Below are 22,839 nucleotides of genomic sequence, written 5' to 3'. Positions count from 1 at the left end.
GGTTAAGCTCCCAGGACTATATTTAGGCACTTCAGCAGGTGGTCTGATGTACAAAAGTGCTCAGCCTGCAAGCTCCTACTCAGCTACTTAAATACTGAAATCCATGGACCAGCTGAGAGGTCAGGACTAGTGAATATCCAGACACGTGCTAAGTGCCTAAATGTGTTCATAGGAACATACTATGAAGTCTTTCCTTTTAATTTCCTTAATCTATTTCTACTTTTGGGTTAGAAACAGCTTCATCTAGGTAATCGTATTCTCTTCACTGTTGTAGAAAAGATGATGCCTTATTTTCCCGATCAGTTCTCTTCCTCATACAAGTGTCAGTTCAGTTTAGATCCCACAAGTAGTACTGGAGCAATACTAGCTAATTTCACCTTTCCGTTAGAAAATAGATGGCAAAATTCAGCGCTGATTAATTATCAGTCAGTGTTTCACAGGCAAAAGATGAGCTATACTTTAGTTTCCCCTTGTGCAAAATAATTTTGCCATGTAGGAATAGTTTATGGAGCGCTGCTCAATTTCCTGACAGGTTTTGAAGTCTGGGCATCTATTTTTGTTCACACTGGGTGGAAGACAAGTCCTTGGAAGAATTTCACAAAGCAGAACTCTCTCCAAATTCTCTCCAGATACACAAATTCCGATCAAAAAGAGCATCTTGATCTTTTTCTGAAGTTCATATGAGGTGTGATAAATCCTGCATTGAAACTGCTGTTAACACTGACACATCTGTATGAAATGTTTTAATGTTGATGGAATCGTGTATTTCAGGGACTTACACGTTCTTCAAAATAATCAGGATTCTTGCAGAATTCCTGAGTGTTTGAATGCATCTGATTTTGCAGCCTACTATTGTTTTTCTCGTGGAGGTTATATGTAAAGTTGCTTTTTGATACATAATACAGCTGTTGAAAGTTTAGTGATCTTTTGGTATGTGTCAATTTAAGCCATTATACCTTGCAGACAGTTCATAACTCCTAGACAAAAGCTAAATACTGCTTTATCCAAAGTTCTTAGATGTGGCCATTGCTTGGATCAGAAACTCCCTTGTTTGGTCTAGAGGCAGACCTGAATGTGGGCTGATCCAGCGCAAAATCTTGCTGCCCAGATTCTGAGATCGTATGAACAACAGACTGCGCCTGTAGTGAATAATTAAACAAATGAGCCTAATGTTCCCTGCCTGTGTTGGTTTTGGCTTATTAATTGTGTGTGTGATCCCATGGCCCATACTTCATGCTCCGTGTTCACTGCAAAGAGCAGCCCCCTCCCTGGCATCGTGTCGCGCTGCCTCCTGCTTTGTTCTCCACCACTGAACAAACACAGTATTTCTAATGTATTTAGTTTAACACCCCTGCATAAGCAGGCTCAGGATTAGACCTTCTGTTTATAAGACGAGGTTTAAAGCAAGTTTGTTTTCTCTGCTTAATCCAGATTAATAAAAGATTTGCATTTCGTGTCATTCTTTATTAACTATAAAGTCCATTAGGATATATTGCTTGCTGTGGGGTTGCACAGACACTGCAACAATACTCTTTGATCGTGAACTCAGATATAAGGACATGCTTTATAACTGAGTGCAATGGATTCTCTAATTGCTTTAACATGATGCATCAGTTTTGTTATACTTTTAAATTCAAAACTATTGACTCTCTTGAGAATTATCAGCTGCATTAAACCTTGATTTAGAAACAGTATAGGGCAAGCACAATAATTTATTGGTCATAAATCATAATTGCCTGTTTCAAAATAACAATGTGTATCCATACACTGATATTGTTGTTGATGTTGCATTACTTTTAGCTGAATATTCAAGATGTTCTTTGCTTTGCTTGAGCTTTGTGACAAGGTAACTCTTAGCAGGGTTTCACAATTGTTTGTTTGTTTTTCTTTTGAGGCTGAACTCTGCTGTCATGGAATCTGATTGCAAATCTCCCTTGAACATGGATCTGAGAGTGTGCCATAAAAAAAGAAAGCAACCTTTTTACATAATAAAATCATAATAAAGTGCATTTATGCTTTTTTTGCAGTCATGCCTGGGTTTGGAATGAATATGACCACATCAATGAAAGTATTCTAAGCAGTTTTTGACTACTAGAAACCAAAAGATGGACTATCTATTAATCTGAATACCACAGAACAAAATGGTAGTTAATGTTGCAGGTATGAATTCCAGTCTCACTTCTGAGAAGGAAACAAAGTGTGTATTATTAGGGGGTCGTATGCTGTGTTGTTGCCTGTCCCTCCTTTCCCCCTCACCATAGACACACAGATTTTTGCAATACTAGTCCTTCACAGATTTTTGACTGTTGCTTTGATTTTTGGTACATAGCCAGCTCAAGTTAAAATGAGGACAGAAAGAAGGGAAGGATGTCTGTGATATCTCAAGGATTTTTGAAATCAAAGTAGATAGCCAGATTCAGACTAGTTCAAAGAGCTGGAAAGGACTGTCGCTGATTCTGCAGCCCAAACTGCTGAATGTCAGGCAGTCCTTTATCAACCATCTGGCCTATCCAGGACTTTCCTCCCTGGCAATGTACTAATTCACATGAAACCTGGGCGCTGTGCAAGTGCCATATTTCATCATCTGGGTAAGTCCGGGAATGACCAGACCCCAGCAGTGTATGGTGCAGGGAGGGGAGATGTTGGGGTCGCCTCTACTGCTGATGCAGAGCTGGGAAGGAGCAGCTTCTTGCTGAGTGGTAGACTGTCTATAAGCCAGATTCGTGTATCCCCATGGGAATTAGGACTTTTCTCCTCTTTATCTAGGTCCCAGCTGAACATCATTGCGGACCCACTATCTTTCTCTTTAACAGGAAAGCTGTCTGCTGTCCTCCTCTGCCATCTGTGCTTCATCCATATTCCTGCATGTCTTATTCTGGCTGCAGCCTCATGAACTTTCAATGCTTGCAGCCTAACACGACTTACACAGGGGCTTGAAAGGAGAGGTAGGGCAAGGTCATGTTCTGAATCTTGATTAAATGGTTTAGTAGGAGCTGCCTGAGTCTGTTTGAACACAGAGGCCTTGAGCAAAAATTCCCCTTGCTGCTCCTTATCTCAGCAGAGATCTACAGGTTATCTGCACTGTTCCAGCAGTGCTCAGCAGTTAAGGGGGGGAAATCAGACTGAAAGCTTTTCATAGAGATAAGACTGTGAAGTGCCTTTGTACAACAGAGCAATAACAAGCAGAGGGCAGCACTTTGATGCAAAGGAGATCATCCTTCCAATCAGAGGACGTTTGCCATATTAATTGAGAATCAGTTCATAAATTATTTTGTAAAATACTGTTTCATGATAAGGAGAAAGTGTCCTCTGTCTTTCTAAAACAGAAAGGAGGAAATCATGTTACATTAAAGTACAGGTTTTAGTGCCTCCTGAATTAGCAGTTTAAGTGTTAAGCTGAATATACCAGTATCCAGAAGAATTTTAGGATTACAATAAACTGAAGAGACAGCTTCTCCAGGAGGGGCTCTTTTATGGATTAAAAATTCCGTCAGTGTATTATAAATATCAGATGTCACTTTCACAAGTGAGATCTTCTGTGCATGTGAAGTGCTCAGCTGGGTTAGTTTTTATCACTCTTCCTTGTTAAGAGACGAGTTTTGGTATGACTGGTGTTGGAAGCATTAGCCCCATGTTTATTTCAAAGGCTCTGTAGTTCACTAGAATAAAAGACCCCCAGTGGAAAAGAAACAAAACAAAACAAAAAGTCAAAGTTTTAGACACAGAATGTATTAAAAGCTTTCAAGCTTTCTAATACTGAATCGCTGCCCAAGGTGAAGAGGAGGATGTCTGTCCTTGAGCCATTGCCTGTCCTAGGTGAGGGCTGTGGTTGAACTCTCAGAGAAGAGCCTGTTTGTTGGGACCATCTGGCACTACAAATCCACCTGAGGGAACTGTTGAAGTGCGGCCTCTTTCCTTCTTTACCTAACAGTTCAAGGAGACAGACAAGCAACCTCTCTGTGGGGTTTCTACTTGCTTGTTTTCTTTATCACTTAGTGGAAGTCCAGAGGACTAAGCTGAAAAGTAAAATTGAAAGGCAAACTCCTTAGTGACTGGTATCAAGTGGCACAGGTCCAGGGATTGGGCCTGCAAGCTTTAACCAGTGGAGCGGGTTTCTCTCCTTCTGGAGCACCTAGGGATGCCTTCATGGTCCTTCAAGGCATTTTCTGACATGCAAGACACAAACTCAGGCTACAGCCCAAGTAGAAAACTTTATAAATTAGCAAAACAGAAACCAGCTCACTGGTCTGAAGGCAACAGGATTCTTGCCCCATTCAGCTCTTAAGCAGATTTTAACCTAGAATCCTAATCAGGAATATTTTGTAAATTATCAAAAATCCAGATAGACACCTGCAGCCCAAGAGAGAGATTTAATTGTTCCCATAAGCATGGGATCTGCACGAGATCTGTTTGCTTATGCATACAAATATTTATGATCAAATTTACATTCATACTGATTTACACAAGAGAGATGAGGTAAGACTAGTCTTTCTGACAAACTTTTCAGAAACCTGAAAATATTTAATGTGTATCTGCTATACATTGGAATAATCAGTATGCATCTGGTACATTTTCTTATTAGGTTTTATATTATTGTGCCCATTCCAGGAAAATATCATGATTTTACTGCGAAGAGTTAGATGAGACTCCTGCTCTGTGTACACCAGGGGCCTGAAAGGCAAAAAAATATATATAAATAAAAATATTTGGAAGCATAAAGAATGGGATGAAAACTAATACAGAAAATATTACAATGGCTTTATGGAGATAGTTGCTCTTTTCTCCTACAATTCCCTGTCCAATATTCATCAGCCCTCTTCTAAAAATGTAAACCAACAATACAGCACATTCAGAGATGGATTAAAAAATAGCAGAGGAATGTAAAACTGCCATGTGAAAAGAGGAGGAAAATATTAGATGTGTTCATATTACAGAGGAAGTGTAAAATGAAAAATAAATTGATAGAACTATTTAAAACAATGAGTGCTGTGAAAAGGAAAAAAAATAAGTATTGAGATCTATACAGTTATCTTGTAACACAAGCCTTCTAGAAAATTGAAAATATGGGCATTCCAAGTGGAAGGAATGCTTTAAAAATACATATTTAGCCTGTTGAACTCAGTGCTGTGAGACAGTGGTGAGGTCACGTAGATGCTGGCACTCAAGAAAGGAGTGAATGTTTACACTGATAAGAACATCTGAACTCGGGAAAGTCCATAAAGGAGAAAATTTATAGCCAGAACCGTTGTGGAGTATACAAAACCATCTGTAAATAGGGATTATCACAGAAATTGTATGCATGAATTACTTTGCAATTTCTTACAATGAAGTCTCTTGCTCTCCACTCTGGGATAGGTACTATCGGCTACTGGATAAGACTAATATTCTGCTGATTTAACTGTTCCCCCCAAATTGTTTATAATCTTGTGTTTGCAAAATTAGTAACAAGTAATTTTGCATTGAGGATGTTTATATCAGCACGGGACTTTTTACGTCAAGGTAAATAATGCTGGATTATCTCAAGTCACTCCAAATGTTTATATTAATTGACATGAACACTCCCCCTGGTTTCTTCAAACTACAAATATTTATTTTTGGTCAAAGCTTGGAATACACTTGTATGTGTACACGCTGACTGGGAAAAACACATTTTAAGTAGTATGATAATTACCTGCTAACTGACATAGGATGCAGAAGTCTGACCATGAAAACAAGTTTTAAATCCCTGCAGGAGCTCATTTTGTTGACATAAAGACAGATAAACTATTAAGCACGTGTTTGAGCATTTGTCATCTTTTCCCATAAACACTTTTCCCTTGAAACATGTTTGTTTTAACTTTCATATTTTCTAGATCAATTTGCACTAAGTGAGCATCCACAATGCGAAATTAAAAGGTGTTTTTTTCCTCCAAAGTTTATCTTATGGAAGTCACCAAGACAAAGCTCAGTACTACACTAGTGAAACATAACGGGATGTGATAACAAGTACCTATTCAGTAGGTTAGTGCTGATGGTAAGATAGAAATTAAAGCAAATTCAAGCTTCAAAACAGTTGCCGTTTCCCTCAAGAAAAGGCTGTTCTTACTTATATTAGAATATGCTTTAAAAATATACTAGCAAATGGCTATCACACTCCCTGCTGTTGGCTCTTGAATGTCCTTCTTGCTTGTGTCTTGTCTGATGTAGACTGGAGGAAAAAAAAAAAAAAGAAAACAAAAAGGTAACGATGGCTACAGCATTCCTGTATGCTCCTTCATTCCCATTTCCTCTTCTCGTTAGTCCTTAAATAACAAACTTTTTGGAGAAATGGGCATGAAACACAAGCTTTTTGGCTTAGAACCATGTTCCTTTAAAGAAAGTTAAAACCAGTGACACAGATTCCATCTGAAAACATAATTTCCTTGCAAAGAAATGTAAGCCTTGTTAGTCACTAAACCACATACACCAGTAAATGTAGTCAATGTCAATGTCTCAATGTCTTGCACTTTCCAAGAAAGGCCAATTAGCTGAGTGTTATGGTAAGATCTCATAAACCTTTACATTTGACAAAATCAATGCCAATTTATATTGAAATCCAAAAGCCTTTAAAAAAAAAATAATAAAAATAAAAATAAAAATGCTGATTCATTTATTCATTTGCTCTTTTAACAGGGATAAGTGGGATATTCTTTATTTTACTGAAATGTAATTATCAACTTCCACTGTTGAGCCAAAAAAAATCAGTTCTAATGATGTTGTCAGATGACTACTGGGCAGGAAATGTATGTATGTATTTATTTATTTTGGAGTCCTTACAGAATTTGCTATACCAGGATAGACAACTGGTCCACCATAGCCTCATCTTGCTTCTGGAAGTAGCCTTTGCCTCACATTCTCTGAAGACCAAGTTCTGCAACCCCCTGCAACCACTGCATTGTTACCCTTTAATGTACAGCTTGCATCACAGAAATAGATGGAAAGTGAAGAAAGACTATCTCCATCTGCACTGTTCCCTAAAATGAACTTGTCAAAATAGATCAAATAGCTTCTCAACTCAAAAGTCAAATTGTAGTAGAATATATTTTCTAATATATAATTTCCACATATAATACATATTATATATATATAAGGCATTCTATGATGGTGATGAAAGAAGAGGATTTTGATCTGTATGTTAGTTGACTGTGATTTTAATAGCCAGATCTGGAGAATCATTCGTCATTCAAAAATCCCATGTGGTTCTGGCTTCGTACATTACAAATGGTAAAAAATAGGTCTTAAGGGATGCTTTTTTGTTCCCATTGTGTCTCATCTATGTCCTTAAGATACCTTAGCTACCTTTGTGGCCTCACTGACATCCACAAGCTTGAGAGCTTGAGCAGTTACAATTAACTGGAACTTGATGAAGCATAGACAGTCCTTGGTCTGAGGTTAATGAGTAAACAGCAGGAGTCATTCCCTTTAGAATCAGAGAAAATGGCTGTGAACACATATACATGCTTTAACGGATGCAGAATTAATTATTTTCAGAATACGTTTTACTTTACAACTTTGTATGCCACATGCTTTCTGAGGAAAAATCAGGACTGTCCAGCAGAGGAGGGCAGTTTCTCTAAGCTCACCCACCCCCTCATTTTTTGAGGAACTAACAAGTGAATGAATCTGGTGACTTAAAGAATCAGGCAAGAGGACTTCATAAGTAAGCCCTGTAAATGCCCCTATAAAAAAAAAATGTGAGTGCGATGATATAATTAGTTACAATGACTTTTTCGGAGTCTTGATGAGTGCATTTCCTTCTTTTCTTCACAGGCTGGTGTCATTTGCAGAGCATCCATCCAGCCTAAGCTGAAGTTGCTGGCAGCTACACTTTTAATGTGCCGTGTTCGTCAAGGTTTTGAACTCCAGTCAGGGGCAGCCTGGACTTCGGCAGACAGCCGTGGTGGTTACTTTTGACTTTGTCTCCATTTTGTCTGGTAACACTCCATCCATAAAATGGGGGTAAAATTACTTCCACCCTGCAGAGGAGTGCTGTGAATGAGTATTAATAAATAGTTGTGAAGCATTCATCTGTTATAGTCCTGAGCACTGGAGGAAATCTCTTGAGGAAATTAGCTCTGTCAACAGAACAGGGCTTAAGCAGCATGCAGTGATTACAGCAGGAGAAGGCCTTGAGCATGAAACAGTGAAAATAAAATAAAATGCCTGTGCATATGAATTAAACTCCCTTGCCTATGGGCTCAAGGAGGCAGGAGTCCTGTGAGAGACTGCAAGTGTGCTGTATGAAATGGCACTGTGCAATGTGCCCATCACACAAACCTTATTTTTTCCACCCTTTCATCAGTGGCAATATCTTCCAGAATTGGCTACCTAAGGGGAAGAAGTTGCAGAGGGGACAGGGAACGCCACGGCACCACTGTCAGAACATCCAGTGGGGTCCAACATCCTGCGACAGCACGATCCATGGAAAAATACAGCAGTTGGTTTTTCCCAGTTTGTGCAGGATATTCAGATATCTACGGCCCAGTGATTTTGGAAATGTACACCGTGAATTCATCTTCACCACCAAAATACAGTATTAGCCATTTTTAGTAATATAGACTATTGCTTCCTTTACATTATTACACAGCCATGACATGAGAACAATTTTCAGTAACACCCAACTGATTTTGTATGTGTTGTGCGGCTGTTAAAGCTTGATTCAGACCACTGACAAACTTCTGGACCGTTACAAGTCCTTACCTCCCAAATAAGAAGTTTTCTGTTAGTTTTCTTTATTATTCCCCTTATATCTTATTATATAGGATATTTTCTGTGATTCAGTCATATGAAACCCATTGCAACCAGAATACCTTCTGTAAAATAAAATAAAATAATAAAATAAAAAATCATATTAGTATTGTATCCCTGAACTACCACTCCTCAGTTTCCCCATCTGTAGGGTGAGAATAAGCAGGCAAAATTTAATGATAACAAAGTGCTTTGAGATCTGTGGATGAAGGAAGCTGAAATCCACAGTATTATTCTTGGTCTCATGACAGACTAGATTTCACTTACACTCCATATTTTGAAAAGTGTGTTATGTTATTTGCCTGTCCACTTTAACAATGACAATAAATCATTTCCACACTTCAGTAAGAGAACTAAGTTTTATTTATAGATTATAGTGCGGATAACGCAGAAATACTGTTCCCATCACTACAGTAAAGGATCTGTCAGCGCTTTCATTAGCGCACTTTAATTCCAGTGGTTTACAAGCCCATTTTGATTACCATTACCAAATAGACTGCTTTTTTTCAGCTTTATTAATGTTAAGTGAATAAATCATGGAAGTTAAAATTACTTTTGTTCTCCCACAACTAAAGTCGGCTTGAAGTTGAAAAATGAAATTTGGAGAGCAGTTCCATTTGTCCAACAGAAAGAGAATAAGAAGTGGAAAAAACATTTGTTTCATATGCTCACGTTATAATTTAGCAATCATGCATTCTAGATCTGTATTGACATGATAATATACTGGAGAGAAACTAATATTCCTGTGGAGCTAGTCCAGTTGCTTAGATACCTTGCGTCTTTTTTTTTTTTTAAAAAAGATGGATCTGCTGAAAAACCTATTAACGTTGTTTCTGGGTGGTCCTTGGATTACGGAACATGCTTTCAATAACTTTCCATCAAACATATATTTTTTTATTTTTTAATAAAAAAGAGGAAATTAAAGACAAAAAAAAGTGTTATTTTAACATTCAGGTTTCAACAATAATGAAATTCAAAGTTAAGCTTGACACACCATTTTAACTCATTCAACAGTGTATTTTTAAGAAATGCCAATAATGGGATGAGTTAAGAGGAATAAATCAGCCCTGAATGAAAACTCCTAAGTTATGTTTCATTCCTAAAAGAATGTGCGCGCATGAAGGATTTCCCTCTTACGCTTTTGTAATAAGAACTCGGGAGCTTAGAACTGTGAACTCCATTTGATCATGCACAAGCTTTATTGTTTTGGAAAGTGCTTGTGAGATGCACTTGGGGACCCCAAGGTCAGCAAGTAATGGAGTTCGCCTTGGTTGCCTGCCCCCAGAAGGGGACTCGCTCTTCCATGGTACTTCCAAAGGTGTAGGGACCGCAGCCTGGACTTGGCTGAGGCTTCCCCAGAGGTTCTGAATGCCCCGGCTGATTTTGTTCAGCATGAGCAAGAAAAACAGTCTCTCCCCCTGAGAAGACCTTATCTTCTGTGAAGAGAAATGCAGTGAGACAACCACATACACCGTTCTTGTCAGTGTTTTTGAGACATTTACAATAAGGAAAAGGTATAGGTAGATGTGACTCAAAGCTCTGGCCAATTCAGGATCCCTTCATGTTTGCGTTCTCTATTTTCTTTTCCAGCAGTCTGGCCATATGAAGCATCTCTGCTGGCCACTTTGTATCTGGAAATACAACTGAAGATCATGACGCACAATGTCTGATTCTTCCTTATGTGATTTATAGTCTGTGGCTAGCTGTTTTGATGTTGAACCATCCGATTTCTATTGGCTACAAGGACTGTATTCACCCTTTGCTTTTGTGTTCTGGTATTGGAGGAAAGATAGCTGATGCTGTCACACAGACACTATATAAAATCTTGGATTCTGTGATTTATCTAAAATTGTCCTCCAAGCGTTAATGCCTCTGTAACGAGGTAAGTGCCGCATATTCATTTAGTAAAATTCAGGATTAATACAATGAATGGCAGTCTTATATCACCCAGTATTGATCACCGATTAGCAGCAAATGTACTGATTTGTTTTATGAAAATGAAAGTTCAATATAAGTGGCACTTGAGTAAATTATGATTAACAAAAACAAAATATGCTGGTTAATCTTGGCTTTACATTGTGACAGAAAAATACAACATATATAAGCAGACAGATATGCTTTAATATGGTTTTATCCAGAATCTAAATATACAGTACTAAAGCAGATGCAAAAATATATTTTCTTAAAATAGGAATTTTAAATTGCTTGGGTAAGAAACTCAAAACGAAGACTTCACTGAATGTAGCTTTTGATGGTGCTTGAGGATCAAAAGAGAGAGGCAGTAATGAGAAATGGGGTGAGACGACCCATATGCCCTTTTTTTTGCCGAAGATGAGGAGGAAGAAGAAAAAGAAGCGTGTAACACATTGGCTGTGAAAGTTCTGAAACAGCAAAGTAGGTCCTAAGTTTTAAATATTTGTTGATTTTAGTCATCTGTGTGCTCTTTCCTGAAAATATGCATAACTGTAGGCAAAAACAAATCATGACAAGTCACTCCTGAGAATATCAGAACCAGTGGGTCAGACTGCATGCATGCAGAAATCCCCTTTCGTCCTAGGGCTGACAAATATTCCCAACCCAGTAATCATTTTGGGCAGGAAACAGTTGCTTCATCCGTATATTACGACCTAGAGGTCACGCTTTCTTGCTCAAGACGCTTCGTTTCTGTGACAAATCCCCCCAATTCCTCACAGCAGTCCAGTTCCCGTCCTGCAGCCCCCTGCACGAAGGACGAAAGGGCAGGCAGTGGTGGATCACGGCCATAAAGCTCGGCGCACCCGGGAGTGCTGACAGACATCAGGCCCGTGCTCAGTGCCTGGAAATGCAGCCAGTTGTCCTCTGGTACTGTGAGATCCTCCTTGCCTGGCCTGCAGCTTGCTTCAGGTCCCTTCTCCTGCTGCCTGTGCCTGTAGGAAAGAAGAGCAGGGCACGTTCCCCACAGGCAGGGCTGCAGAGCGATTGGGGCACACGCAGAAGGCTCAAGGAGGAGGCTGCCATTCGGTGTGCACACCGGGTGCTCAGCTCAGTCCAGTCCTTTCCCTGAAACAGGCCAGTGTGATGGAAAATAGGGCACAATACAAAGCATTACTTTTAAGATTTGTCTTTTGGGGGTGTGGGGGATACAGCGTGGGGTGTGTGTTGGCTGATACGTCAGATAACCCCCCGAAACATATATATCAACCCCAATAATTACAGGGGGGGGGTTGTATACATCCTGAGAAATCCACCAGAGACACTTGATGCCCAGGCTGCAAGCCGGTTCCCGTTACTCGGTAGCAAAGCAGGCATTATTTCCATTTTCCCCTCTTCACCCGCATCAGCACCCCCCACAGCCGACTGGGTTGACCTGGCCACCAGCTGCCCCCCGCCATTTGCAGCCCCTCTCCGGGAAAGGGGGGGGGGGGCGAGCCAGGAGACCCCCCTTCCCCTTCCCCCTCGGCTTGGGGGATCCCGGGTGGCGAAGAAGGGCGAGGAGGAGGACAAGGAGGAGGAAGAGGAGGAGGAGGAGGAAGGGGCCGGCCACGATCCTTGAGGCAGTGGCCGCGGGGGGGAGCTCGCCGCCCTGCGCTGCCCGCGGCAGCCCCGCTGCCCCCTCAGCGCGCTGCGGCCGGGCACGGGGGAGCTCTGCCCGCGGCTCCTCCTTCTCCTCCTCCTCCTTCTCCTCCTCCTCCATCTCCTCCTCCTCCTCCTCGCCTGCCGGCCCGAAGCGCTGCCGCACTCCGTCTCCCGGCGGGGAAGGGGCCATGGGCCGGCTCCCCGGGGCGCGGCGGCGGCTGTGAGGCGGGGAGCCGGGCAGGCAGCGCCCAGCCATGGCCACGCTGCTCTGCCGGGTGCAGTTCCTGGACGACACCGACCCCTTCAACAGCACCAATTTCCCCGAGCCCACCCGGCCGCCCCTCTACACCTTCCGCCAGGACATCCCCCTCGGCACACAGCTGCCCGGCGTGCACCGCCTGCTCCGCGCCCCGCACAAGGTAAGGCAGCGCGGCGGGGACGGGGAGCACCACAAAATGCCCCAAAATGACTCTGTGGGGTGCCTCTGGCAGCTAAAGAGGATGGTTTGGGGGTGGCAGAGCTCTGTGGGGCTCTGTGGGGCTCTGCGGGCCCGGCGGCTGCTGCAGGGGCTGTGCTGGCTCCAGGGCTGCAGGCTGGTGCTGGTGGCAGCCGCTGTCAGCTCTCACCTTGCTGCCTGCTACCTGCTGGCAGCCTCAATCCTGCCCTCCAAACCGAGCATCACCCTTGAATTTTTCAGGTTTTGCGGCAACGCCATCAATTAGCGGAATTTTAACATCTTTCCCTGTCAACCTTGCGTCCGCACGCTGGTTCTGCAGGGTGTGCCGGAGGAAAAAAAAATAAAAAAAAGGCAAAGATGTGCCCTTCTTTCATTTCTTTCTTCCCCCCCAAGACAACAACAGTTGTAAAACTTTTATGTGCTTCTCTGATGAAGTGGGAGGAAAATGCTCTCTGAACATCACTTGTTGCGCTGCGTCTTCCCCTTGGGAGCCTGCCGGAGGATGACAAAGGGCTGGCTGTGTGTGCTCCTCGGTGTGAGGATATCCAAAGCCCAATAAAAGTATTGCGGAGAAAAGCTCTGGGAGCAGACAGAAGTTTTGCATTTGTAGAACAGTTTCTTGCATAATAGTTGCCAAGGATACAGCATCCAGAGAGCAGAGCGCTGCCTAACGCACAAAAACTTTGGGAGCTCGCGGTGCTCTGGGTCAATGCTGTTTTCATGTGCTCAGTAGTCCCTCATTCAGAGGCTGGTCCCATTGTTTCCAAGGGAGGCTTTTTTCGGAGTCAGAGCTAATTAAAAGAAGGACAGGGCAGATTCTGACACCTAATAAAGGGAATAAAAAGATCGCTTTTATCTGAATTTACAGCTAATTCAGCCTCATTTCCAAGAGGATTCCTCTGTGTTGTGTTTCGCTTTTACTATCCATTCAGTGCTGCCCTTGCATTTTTTTTTGTAACTCTTTACTAGCCAAAAAACCCCGAGGTTTTTGTGTTTTAGGAGCCACCCCAAATTCAGGATCGTTTCCATACGTTTATCTCCTGCCTGCATTTCAGCATACGGCGTGTTTCTGAAGTTTACTTCGTGTTTGGAGAGTGGACTTACAGGCTTTGGATGAAAGATGGCAGAAGTCCCTCGAGGTGCCACTGAAAGCTAGCTGCTGGGCTAGAGGCCGCACCATCCTGGTGGCTTGTTAATGTGAGGCTCTGGCTATTGCAAACATTTGTTTCTGCCCGTTTAATTATGGGTAGGCTCATGGGAATCTGCTTACGTGGTTAAAGTTACCTTTGTGCTTGTAGAGTCAGGGCCTGTTTCTGGGGTGCCTTAATTGTGTCTCTTGGCGTTCCCTTAGCTTTTACTAGGGGAAAAAAAAAGTTGATTAGACTTGTTTACCTTTACTAGATGTACGTAAAGCTTAATTCTGTGTGTGCACTTGCTGTTAGAGCAGCGATGCGGTGTTCATCGTTAGACCTTGTGTGTATGCTTTTGTAAACCCACTGGTTTGTGTCACTTCTTAAGGAAAGGCTTTCCACTTTTGCTTATGGTGGCGAGGATATTTTTTTCTGCAGCTTTTCCTTCAGACTGTATTCACTGGGTCTTGAGGAGGTCACCACGTCAGTTGACCCAGCAGGGCTTTGCCCCAGTTGTCCTCAAGTTTGCCCGGATCTCAGTGATCTCAGAGGAATGCATCTGTCAAAGCGGAGTGCAGCTTGAAGCTCAGTTGTCAGTTCAGCTTGATGTATTTGAGGCTTGATTGATTAATTAATGACTTTGAAAATCAGTGAGTTAATCGATTAACAGTCCGTTTGGTGTCTTGACGGTGACTAGTGTGAAATATCTTGAAACAGACACAGGCGCGTATAGCTGAAACGGGCAGTAACACTGATGTCTAAATCATCCTGAAATCTTCTAAGCTGTTGGCCTTCTTGCCAATCAGTCCTGCAGGTGAATGATCGATGCTTTCTTCCTATCATCAGTTTTTAAGTTATCACGTTTTGACTTAGGTGAATATTGACTGATACTTTTGTTTGGAAGCGAGGTGCCTTCAGATCACCACTTCGTACATCTGCATGCATGTGTGCGACTTTGTGGGGTTGTAACTGGTGGTGACACTGGTATTTTTATAGCTAGTAAGAAAGTAACTTGTGTATTTCAAGTCACTGTAAACTGTACATTATAATAAATTATTAAGAATCCCCCCTAAAATTCAAATGAAAAAGCCTTTGACGTACTGAGCTGCTAAAGAATCACGTTATTAGCTTTTTTTTGCAACCAACAAATGTTATAGTTTGGCTGCAAACAGCAATTCAGTTCTTTGGAAATAAAGCCAATGTATGAAATCAAGAGGTGTGTTTCTTCTTCTGTGTAAACTTACAAAAATTTGAGTTTGGAAGCAGGTCTAGAACCGTAAAGTATCTTTTGAGACTACAGTGTCTGGCAGTGCCTTTGGTTCCTTGTGGAAGAGTGCACTGAAGCTGGATGGCTAAGATCTGGGAGCACTGGCTGGAATGGGATGGACGTGGATGAGGTGAAGCACTGCAGCAGGGAAAGCTGAAAAGGAAAGGATTCTGCAATCCTTTTTTTCCCTTTGGATTTAGGTGTCTGATTGTAACCTCCTCCCTCTCCCCATTTTTTCCTTGCTTCTCTATGTGCACACACTTTTTCCTACGGCCATACCTTTGGATGAAGCAGCTCACCGTGCGCGGTGTTGCATCCATCCCTGCCTCGTGCACCCGGTAGTTGTTCCCAGGGTTATGTGCTGAACTGAATCCCATGGGGTGCTGCCTCCAGGAACGCTTGCCTGCTGTGCCCCGCGAGGTTTACGATGCCTTGATAGGGGGTTTCACAGGGATGGTGACTCATGGAGGTGCAATTGAGTGCCACAAATTCTGTCATATTATTTCTGGTTGTGTCTAAAAGTTCTTGTTGAGAAACTAAGCCATGCTACCGAGTTTTTATGTGTTGCTCGTGTTGGTTTGGTTGCCAAAGGTGCTATTTTACTGCATAGTTTCAGAGTATTTTATGTCTCTCTTTCTCACTGTCCGTGGTATTAATGAGAGCTGGATCCAGTCTGGTCTCTGAATTCAGATGTCCCTTTTGCCCATTTCTGTGAACCTTGGGAAAATTCAGAACTGGATCTAAATTTGTGGCTTGGGCCCTGTGCCAATCATGTTCTTTGAATCTAATTCGGTGCTTTGGGTTTGTTGGTTTTGAATTGCTTTGAGTTACTTGATACCTCTGACTTGCTGACACAGGGTCATTCAGGAGAGTGGATATATATACATGGCCAATGTCAAGTGGTATGCTTTTTTTAGAGATCTTCTGAACTTATTCACATAATTACAGCATGCTGAGTGTGTTACCCATATTTCGTTTTCACATCCCGACCATACTGCTCAGTGTTAGGACAGCTCTGTAAGAAATACATGTCAGTAGTAGTATAGGAAATCACACTGTTTAATTTATAAATAAAATGTAATTGAAATACTTTGTACAACAGCGGAAAACCAAGAAATCTCATGGTGCGTGTGGTGTGCTGGTTGTCATGGTGGAAAGGGGGAAGATAAAATGCCATGAGGATTATGTGTTTGACCTCTCGTTCCCCCTGAAAAAAGTTGAGGCAACTTCTCTTCCAAGAATTTGTAAGCAGGAGCGGCGTCATTTAAGAAATAGTGGTATGAGGAAATAAATCCAATCAGTGCTACAGGGCTCGGGCAGTTTCATTCATAAAGCAGCCATCCGGATTTCCACCCTTAACTGCTGTGATTTAACCCTAAATTAAAAGCCCCGGCTGAGCCTGGGGCATGGCATGGTGCAAGCTGATAGCAGGGACTGTTCCACCAGGGACTGTCGTGTCCTGGTCTGGGGCTCAGCCCTGGCACTGAACTCATCCTGGTTTTCTGAGAGCAAAAAACATATAAATGGGCTCCTTTTCCCTAGGTTTCCTTGAAGCACAGCGGCATTAAGTGCCTTGGAGCATAGAGGCTATGCAGAAGGATAAAAAGAATAAAAGAGAGGAGCTGCAACAGTGTTGTACCTTGGAAAATGATCCCACAGGCAAGGGAAGCTGGCTGATGTCTGCAGGTATCGCTGTTAAGGGTTGTGATGGTGTGGTTGAGGAATGTGTTCATCAAGGGCTGTCGAGATGCTTGGGTCTTTCAAATTCTCCCTGTGGCCGGTGAACATCAGCCCTTTCTCATCCCTCTAGAGACGAGGGGATTTAATAGAGCAGTTATTTCCAACAGGTTTTAGCGTTTTCTGGATTTAACCAAGTATTTCTGTAGTTCACAAAATCTCATACTTCAAGGGATTGACCCTGGAGGGGTCATGTATGTGTGAATTTCCTGGGGAAGCATTTACAAGGGCAAACGAGGTAAAATCAGGCTCTGTCTTTCGACTTGAGAGCATGGACCGCATCAGAGCCCTTTATGAACCATGCTGCTCTGCAGGAGCATAAACATACTCAAAAGCACACACGTGAAAAGCTGCCCAGGCTCTGGCAGCTTGCTGTCTTCTGCAGTTTGGACCTTCACAGAGGCGAAGTTTGCCCTACAGCACGTACGAATGAACTGTAAGACGCTGGATTTTATCTCAGGCAGTTTAATGTCACTGAAGTTCTTGCAAGATTCATTGGATGAGTCGTAGCTTGGACAAGTCGTAGTTCAGTTTGGTTGCAGTTCAGTTTAGTTGTTTGGTTTGGGCTTGAGAAGTGGGTTGTAAAAGCAGCGGAGCAGACCTGTCTGCAAGCTCAAAAGTCTCAACTTGATGCTTCACCCTTGCAAGATCTAAAACTTGTCTTTCTAAACTTGTAGATGCATCCTTTCTTCCAGACTCATCTGGAAGTGCTCTGTGAGGATTGCTGATGGCTTCAGTTATCAAGAGACTAAGAAGACATCAGTCTGTGTCTGTGGAGGAATGGTCAGGGAAAGACATGGGACTTGCTGTGCTGTGGTCTCTTCATCCTGTGTTGCCCCAAATAAGAACAAGACTTTTAAAAACTTTTTGGAACAGTTTTCTCTTGCCTGTGCTTTCACAGCCATCCTGCTTTCTAACCAATTAGGGTCTGAATCAGAGCCCCTTTTCTTTGTCTGATGGGCCGTGCGTGGCTGTGAGGAGGAGTATTTCTGTGTGCAGTGCCCCATTGTAAGGCCAGCAGGCACTGAGTCGTCCATCCATCATGTTATCACCTATCTCCCATCTTTAAAGTCCTCTTGGCTGTTTAAACATCCACAACTCTTTGCAGCATCAGTCTAAAAGGTTCACGGAAACACCCCGACTGGAAGGGAAGCTGGTACCTACACGAAGCTTCAAAAGCATGCAGTCGTCCTGCCTGGAATTCAGCCAGGTTAATTCAGGTTAGCACCTCTGCTCCTTCAGCAAACATCTTGTGGTTTTCGGTGGCTGCAGGGGGTCTGGGCAGGGGCTGTGCACCTTCTGTAGCATACAGTGCTCCGGGAGGCTGTGCCTGTGTGCGAGGATAGGATACTGCTTCGGTACGGGCTCGGGAAAGGGTGCCAGCTACTACGCCTCTGTCATCACTTTCCACACCACCTGGATTGCATTATATTCATATTAACTTTATATTGTATTACGGTTATTAAGAAGACAGCAAGGAATGTTGTTACATATTTTTAACAGAGGAACAAGTTGGGACAAAAGTAGCAGGGAGCTCTCTGGTAGGCTCAGCTCCCTTGAAACATCTGCAACCACCTGGCACGTGAAATTATTGAAGTGAAGGTGAGTGAGACTTAAAAGTTCACCCTCCACATGTCATCAGCTTAACACATATATGTTAAAAAATGCATTGCAGTTTCCAATTCCAAACACGTAAGAAGTAATTCTATCATTCCCATAGTTTTAAGAATGCTTAAAAAAAAAAAAAAAAAAAAAGCTTAGATGACCTTTACTTTTACTTACAGTATGACTGAGTGACTTTAGTAGTTGTAGTACTAAACTGACCCTCAGCCTGTTTTGTGAGTACAATATTCACCTGAATTACAAAGTCTGGAAAACTCTTACTTTTGATCCTGGATGACCAATCACTGTTGCTAAACAAAGACTTTATTTAAAATTCTCCTATATGACATAAGCTGATAAACTCACTGTGTGTCATTCCTCATACAGTGAAGATCACAGAATCATGGCCTGGGTTGGAAGGGACCTTAAAGATCACCAGGTTCCAACCCCCTGCCATGGGCAGGGACACCTCCCACCAGACCAGGTTGCCCAAAGCCCCATCCAGCCTGGCCTTGAGCACCTCCAGGGATGGGGCATCCACAGCTTCTCTGGGCAGCCTGTGCCAGTGCCTCACCACCCTCTGAGTGAAGGATTTCCTCCTCACCTCTAAACTAAATCACCCCTGTTTTAGTTTAAAACCGTTCCCCTTCATCCTGTCATTATCTGATTGAGCAAAGAGTTGCTCTCCATCTTTTTTTGTAAGTCCCCTTCAAGTGCTGAAAGGTTGCAGTGAGGTCACCCCGGAGCCTTCTCTTCTGCAGGCTGAACATCCCCAGCTCTTCGTAGGAGAGGTGCTCCAACCCCTTGATCATCTTTGTGGCCCTCCCCTGGACCTGCTCGATCAGCTCCACATCCATCTTGTGCTGGGGGCTCCAGGGCGTTATTATTAGTCTCTTGGTAATATCAGTCATCATCTTACATGGCAGTGCTCAGTAGGTTGTATAGCAATGAGTGGGATGACTGAATCTCCCTTGAGTCATTTTTCTAGAGTGTTCTTAAGACAAAGTACATATACTTGAAAAAAATGGACTCTGTGGTGCCTTGTGATCACTAACAGTTAAACTCTTGGTGTTGTGAAGATGAGAAAGAGCTGCATAAGTAAACAAGCTGTAATACAAAATCATGCCAGGTAGGTATTCTAACGCATATGAGTGAAGCTTTATGGCCTTAAGCCATAAAAATAACAAATCATTTCTTGTGCTTTGTGTAAGGAAAGTTGTTGTATTGCTTTTAACTGTATTGATACCGACAAAGCAATACTCTTGTACATAGCAAGCTGTAGTGTTTTTTTTTTCTGGCTCTGTTACGAGCAATGAGAAGATCAAGTTCTTGGCCCCTGCCTGGTGGGGCTGCTCAGCATAGTCTTTGCGAACCACCTGGCACATTTTGAGGACTGGCAAAGGAGGAAGCTGTAAGCCGTAATTTGGCTACCTTGGTTGCCCATCTAAGGGTCATGTGCGAGGTAAGGCTAAATGAAAGACCACGTGTCTTGTTTTCGTTATTGTGAGGCTATTTTGCAGCAGAGTTTGCAGGGAAAGAGCATTAATGGCAGAGCATGCAATCAGGACACCAGCAGGAAACTCATTTGTGCTAGTGAAATGCTGATCGGGGACCTGTGCCTGGCTTTTGTGAGGGCAGAACAGCAGTTCTGGGTTTTCTTCAGAGCACCGGGGATGGCACCTTTCTAGCTGTGCGGTAAATAGCAGTCTTTCAGAAAAAATTGGCATTTTTTGTCTACCCTGTGTTTATTACCATACTGCAGCTGCTGTGCCTGCAGGGTGACCGTTGGCTCCGCATCCAAATATTTATGTATTTTATCCCCACCACCCCATCTCTGGTGTTGTGAGGAAGTTTGCCTGCAAAAATCTGCAGTCCTCAGCCCTCTGTATGGTGTAGGCCCAGGCAGACCCCTAGATTTGCCAGGCAGAGAATTAAGGATGCCTAGTGAGCTTTATTTCTTGCACCTGTGTGGTGCAGCAATCCTGCAGGGGCTGGGCAATTAAAGATAATGGGCAGCTGGAGAAGAAGGAGGAATCACCAACAGTGGGGAGAAACATTTTCCTGTACTCTGAGGAGTCCTATATCTGAGGAAAAAGAGGTACCGGAGGGCAAATAACACTACTTGTGCTTTTCAGTCTACACTTCTTGTTCTCGTTTTCATCGTTACTTTTTTTTCAAGTAATCTGTATTATGCTACCACCTGAGTTAAACTTCTTTTATCAGTGCAGAGGGCCCCTAACTCTTCAGCAATGCCAAGTAAGGTATACAGTTTTATTAATGGGTGAAAAAGTAAAACAAGGTATTTTAATTCAGGCAGACATATCAGATTTAATCTGTTAGTAGTCTAAATGATTCATATATTGTAATGATCATTACCAGTCACAGTTCAAAGGCTGTTATTTCACTGTGAATTTCTTGTTCTGGTTTTATTATAATACGTGACACATTTTTTCTTGTGGCTGTACAAGGCAGAAAGAAGTGTAAATTGACTGGAGTTGGTAGATGTTGCCTTGTTTGTGTGTTACTCAAGCACTCCTCTCCTGTCTTATGCACCTTTCATTTTATATTGTAATGTTCCTCACTGTGTGTTGCTTTTGCTCCCTTTTCACGTTTTTGAACGGAATAGGGACTTTGAATAATTAAAATGCATTAAAAGTAAAGCATTTAAATTTAGCATACCTGCCTTGTAGATTGTGGTGTGTTAGATGCTGAGTTCAGTTGTTGCTTTTTCAGCCTTGTTAATCAGTGAACTTGTGTGCTGTAGTTGTTCCATCTGTTGTGCGGTAGGTTTACTCTTCATTTGGGTGTTTTTATGTTTCACATGTGTTGTAGTTAAGAAGCTTCCTCTAGGCTGAATTTTGGTTTAGGAAGGAGAAGAGGTTATCTTTCTGATAAAGCTGGATGTGCGTAGGGAGGGGGAAGAAAATTCTGATTTTCAGGAAGGCAAAGAAAACATAGTAGTTTCCCAGACTTGGGCTCTTTCTCAGTTCACATGTTACTGAATTACGCTTTTGGGGATTACTGTTTTCATGGTGAACTTCTACTTGGGTTTGATATATAGAGAGGGGTGGGAAAGCTACCACACTTACACATGTGAAATGGTGCCAGTCTTAGGGTATGCCATTATCTTTGCTTTTCTGTACTTGGAGTATTCAGAGTTGGTTTTCCTGATGCTTTATTTCACTTGCTGAGGAGAAGTGATCCACACCCAAAAAAGCATCCTTCAAGAAACAATATACTGAAGTAAGTTTGAAACGTGGAAGCTTACTGTAAGGACCACAGCTATCTCAAGATGCAAATATTCTTTCTTTGGTAATTAGATGTGCCTTAATTTATAAGTCTGTTGAACTTGAAAGTCTTCAGATTTACGTGTTCTTGTAACCCCTCTTGTCTCATCAAAGGGTCTGTTTTAGAAGCAAGTATCTCTGCAGAGATGGTGAACAGGAAAATGGTTTAGACTAGTTTTCAGAAACTCTACCAAAAGCAAAATTTAAAAGATTATTTGTCTTTGGAAGCTGGTGATGAAATAGTTACACTTAGGCACTTCATTGGTTAGCGTTTAGCTGCAGTTTTAGTGTGTGAAAGTTATTGCTATTTGGTATAGTATTTAGATATATTGTAGAGGATAAGTGATTACATTTTTATGTCATTACTTTTTTTGGTCTGTTTTCATAGTCTCGAAACATTAGGACTTAGGTCTGAAATCTAAAGCTGTCTATATAGTCAGATATACACCAGCAGGCTGTATGTAACAACAACCCTATTTTTTTTTTTCTTTAAGTCTGTATAGGTGCAGAGTAAAGGCCTGAAAAAATGTCTCATGGAGATTAAAAGTAAGAGTTCACGTTCAAGTGTTAACTGTTAATTAAAATGCTATAAAAACATACTGGGTGGCTAGAAGAAAATACATTTTGCAATATTTTTCTTCCTCAGTCATGTGACGGACAGGTATTTCGAAGCATCCTTGTAAAAGCTGTTTAAGTACAGGTCCTGTAACTGCTACCTCAGCACAGAAATTGAGGATCTTGCAGGACGAGGATGCTCATCTCCTCCTTGGTAGTGTTTTCAGGGCAGGATTGAAGTGGGCTACTTCAGTGTTGGCAAAGCTAAGTCATCTGAACAGCTGCCAGTGAAGGTAAAAGGATATTGATTTTTCAAGGTTGCCAAAATGTTATCTTCCTGTCATAAGCACTAGATCATATTGAAAGGAGATGGAGTAAAGCTGTCATTTGTTTTAATGTTTTGCTTTGTGGGCTCTTAATCGAGACGGGTGAGATACAAGCGTGAGCTCTACTGATAAATACATTTGCTAGCACACAGTAAGC

General features: G+C 42.2%; 1 protein-coding gene across 13 annotated transcripts in view; it reads left to right on the top strand.

The window, feature by feature from the left end:
* The first annotated feature begins 12,333 nt into the window (after nt 1-12,333).
* Nucleotides 12,334-22,839, top strand: part of FHOD3 (formin homology 2 domain containing 3) — a 382,905-nt gene continuing 372,399 nt past the window's right edge. For 3 of the 13 annotated variants that reach the window (XM_027451783.3, XM_021276458.4, XM_021276453.4), the window contains exon 1: nt 12,340-12,740. In XM_027451783.3, coding sequence (XP_027307584.2) covers nt 12,576-12,740 — 165 coding nt within the window. In that variant the 5' untranslated portion in view covers nt 12,340-12,575. Of the gene's footprint in view, nt 12,741-22,839 lie in introns of all 13 variants that reach the window. The other 10 variants (XM_027451787.3, XM_027451785.3, XM_072034905.1 and 7 more) reach the window with 6 other exon arrangements.

Source organism: Anas platyrhynchos, chromosome 2, assembly GCF_047663525.1.
Source record: "Anas platyrhynchos isolate ZD024472 breed Pekin duck chromosome 2, IASCAAS_PekinDuck_T2T, whole genome shotgun sequence".
NCBI lineage: Eukaryota > Metazoa > Chordata > Aves > Anseriformes > Anatidae > Anas > Anas platyrhynchos.
This window is presented reverse-complemented; position numbering and strand designations above follow the sequence as displayed.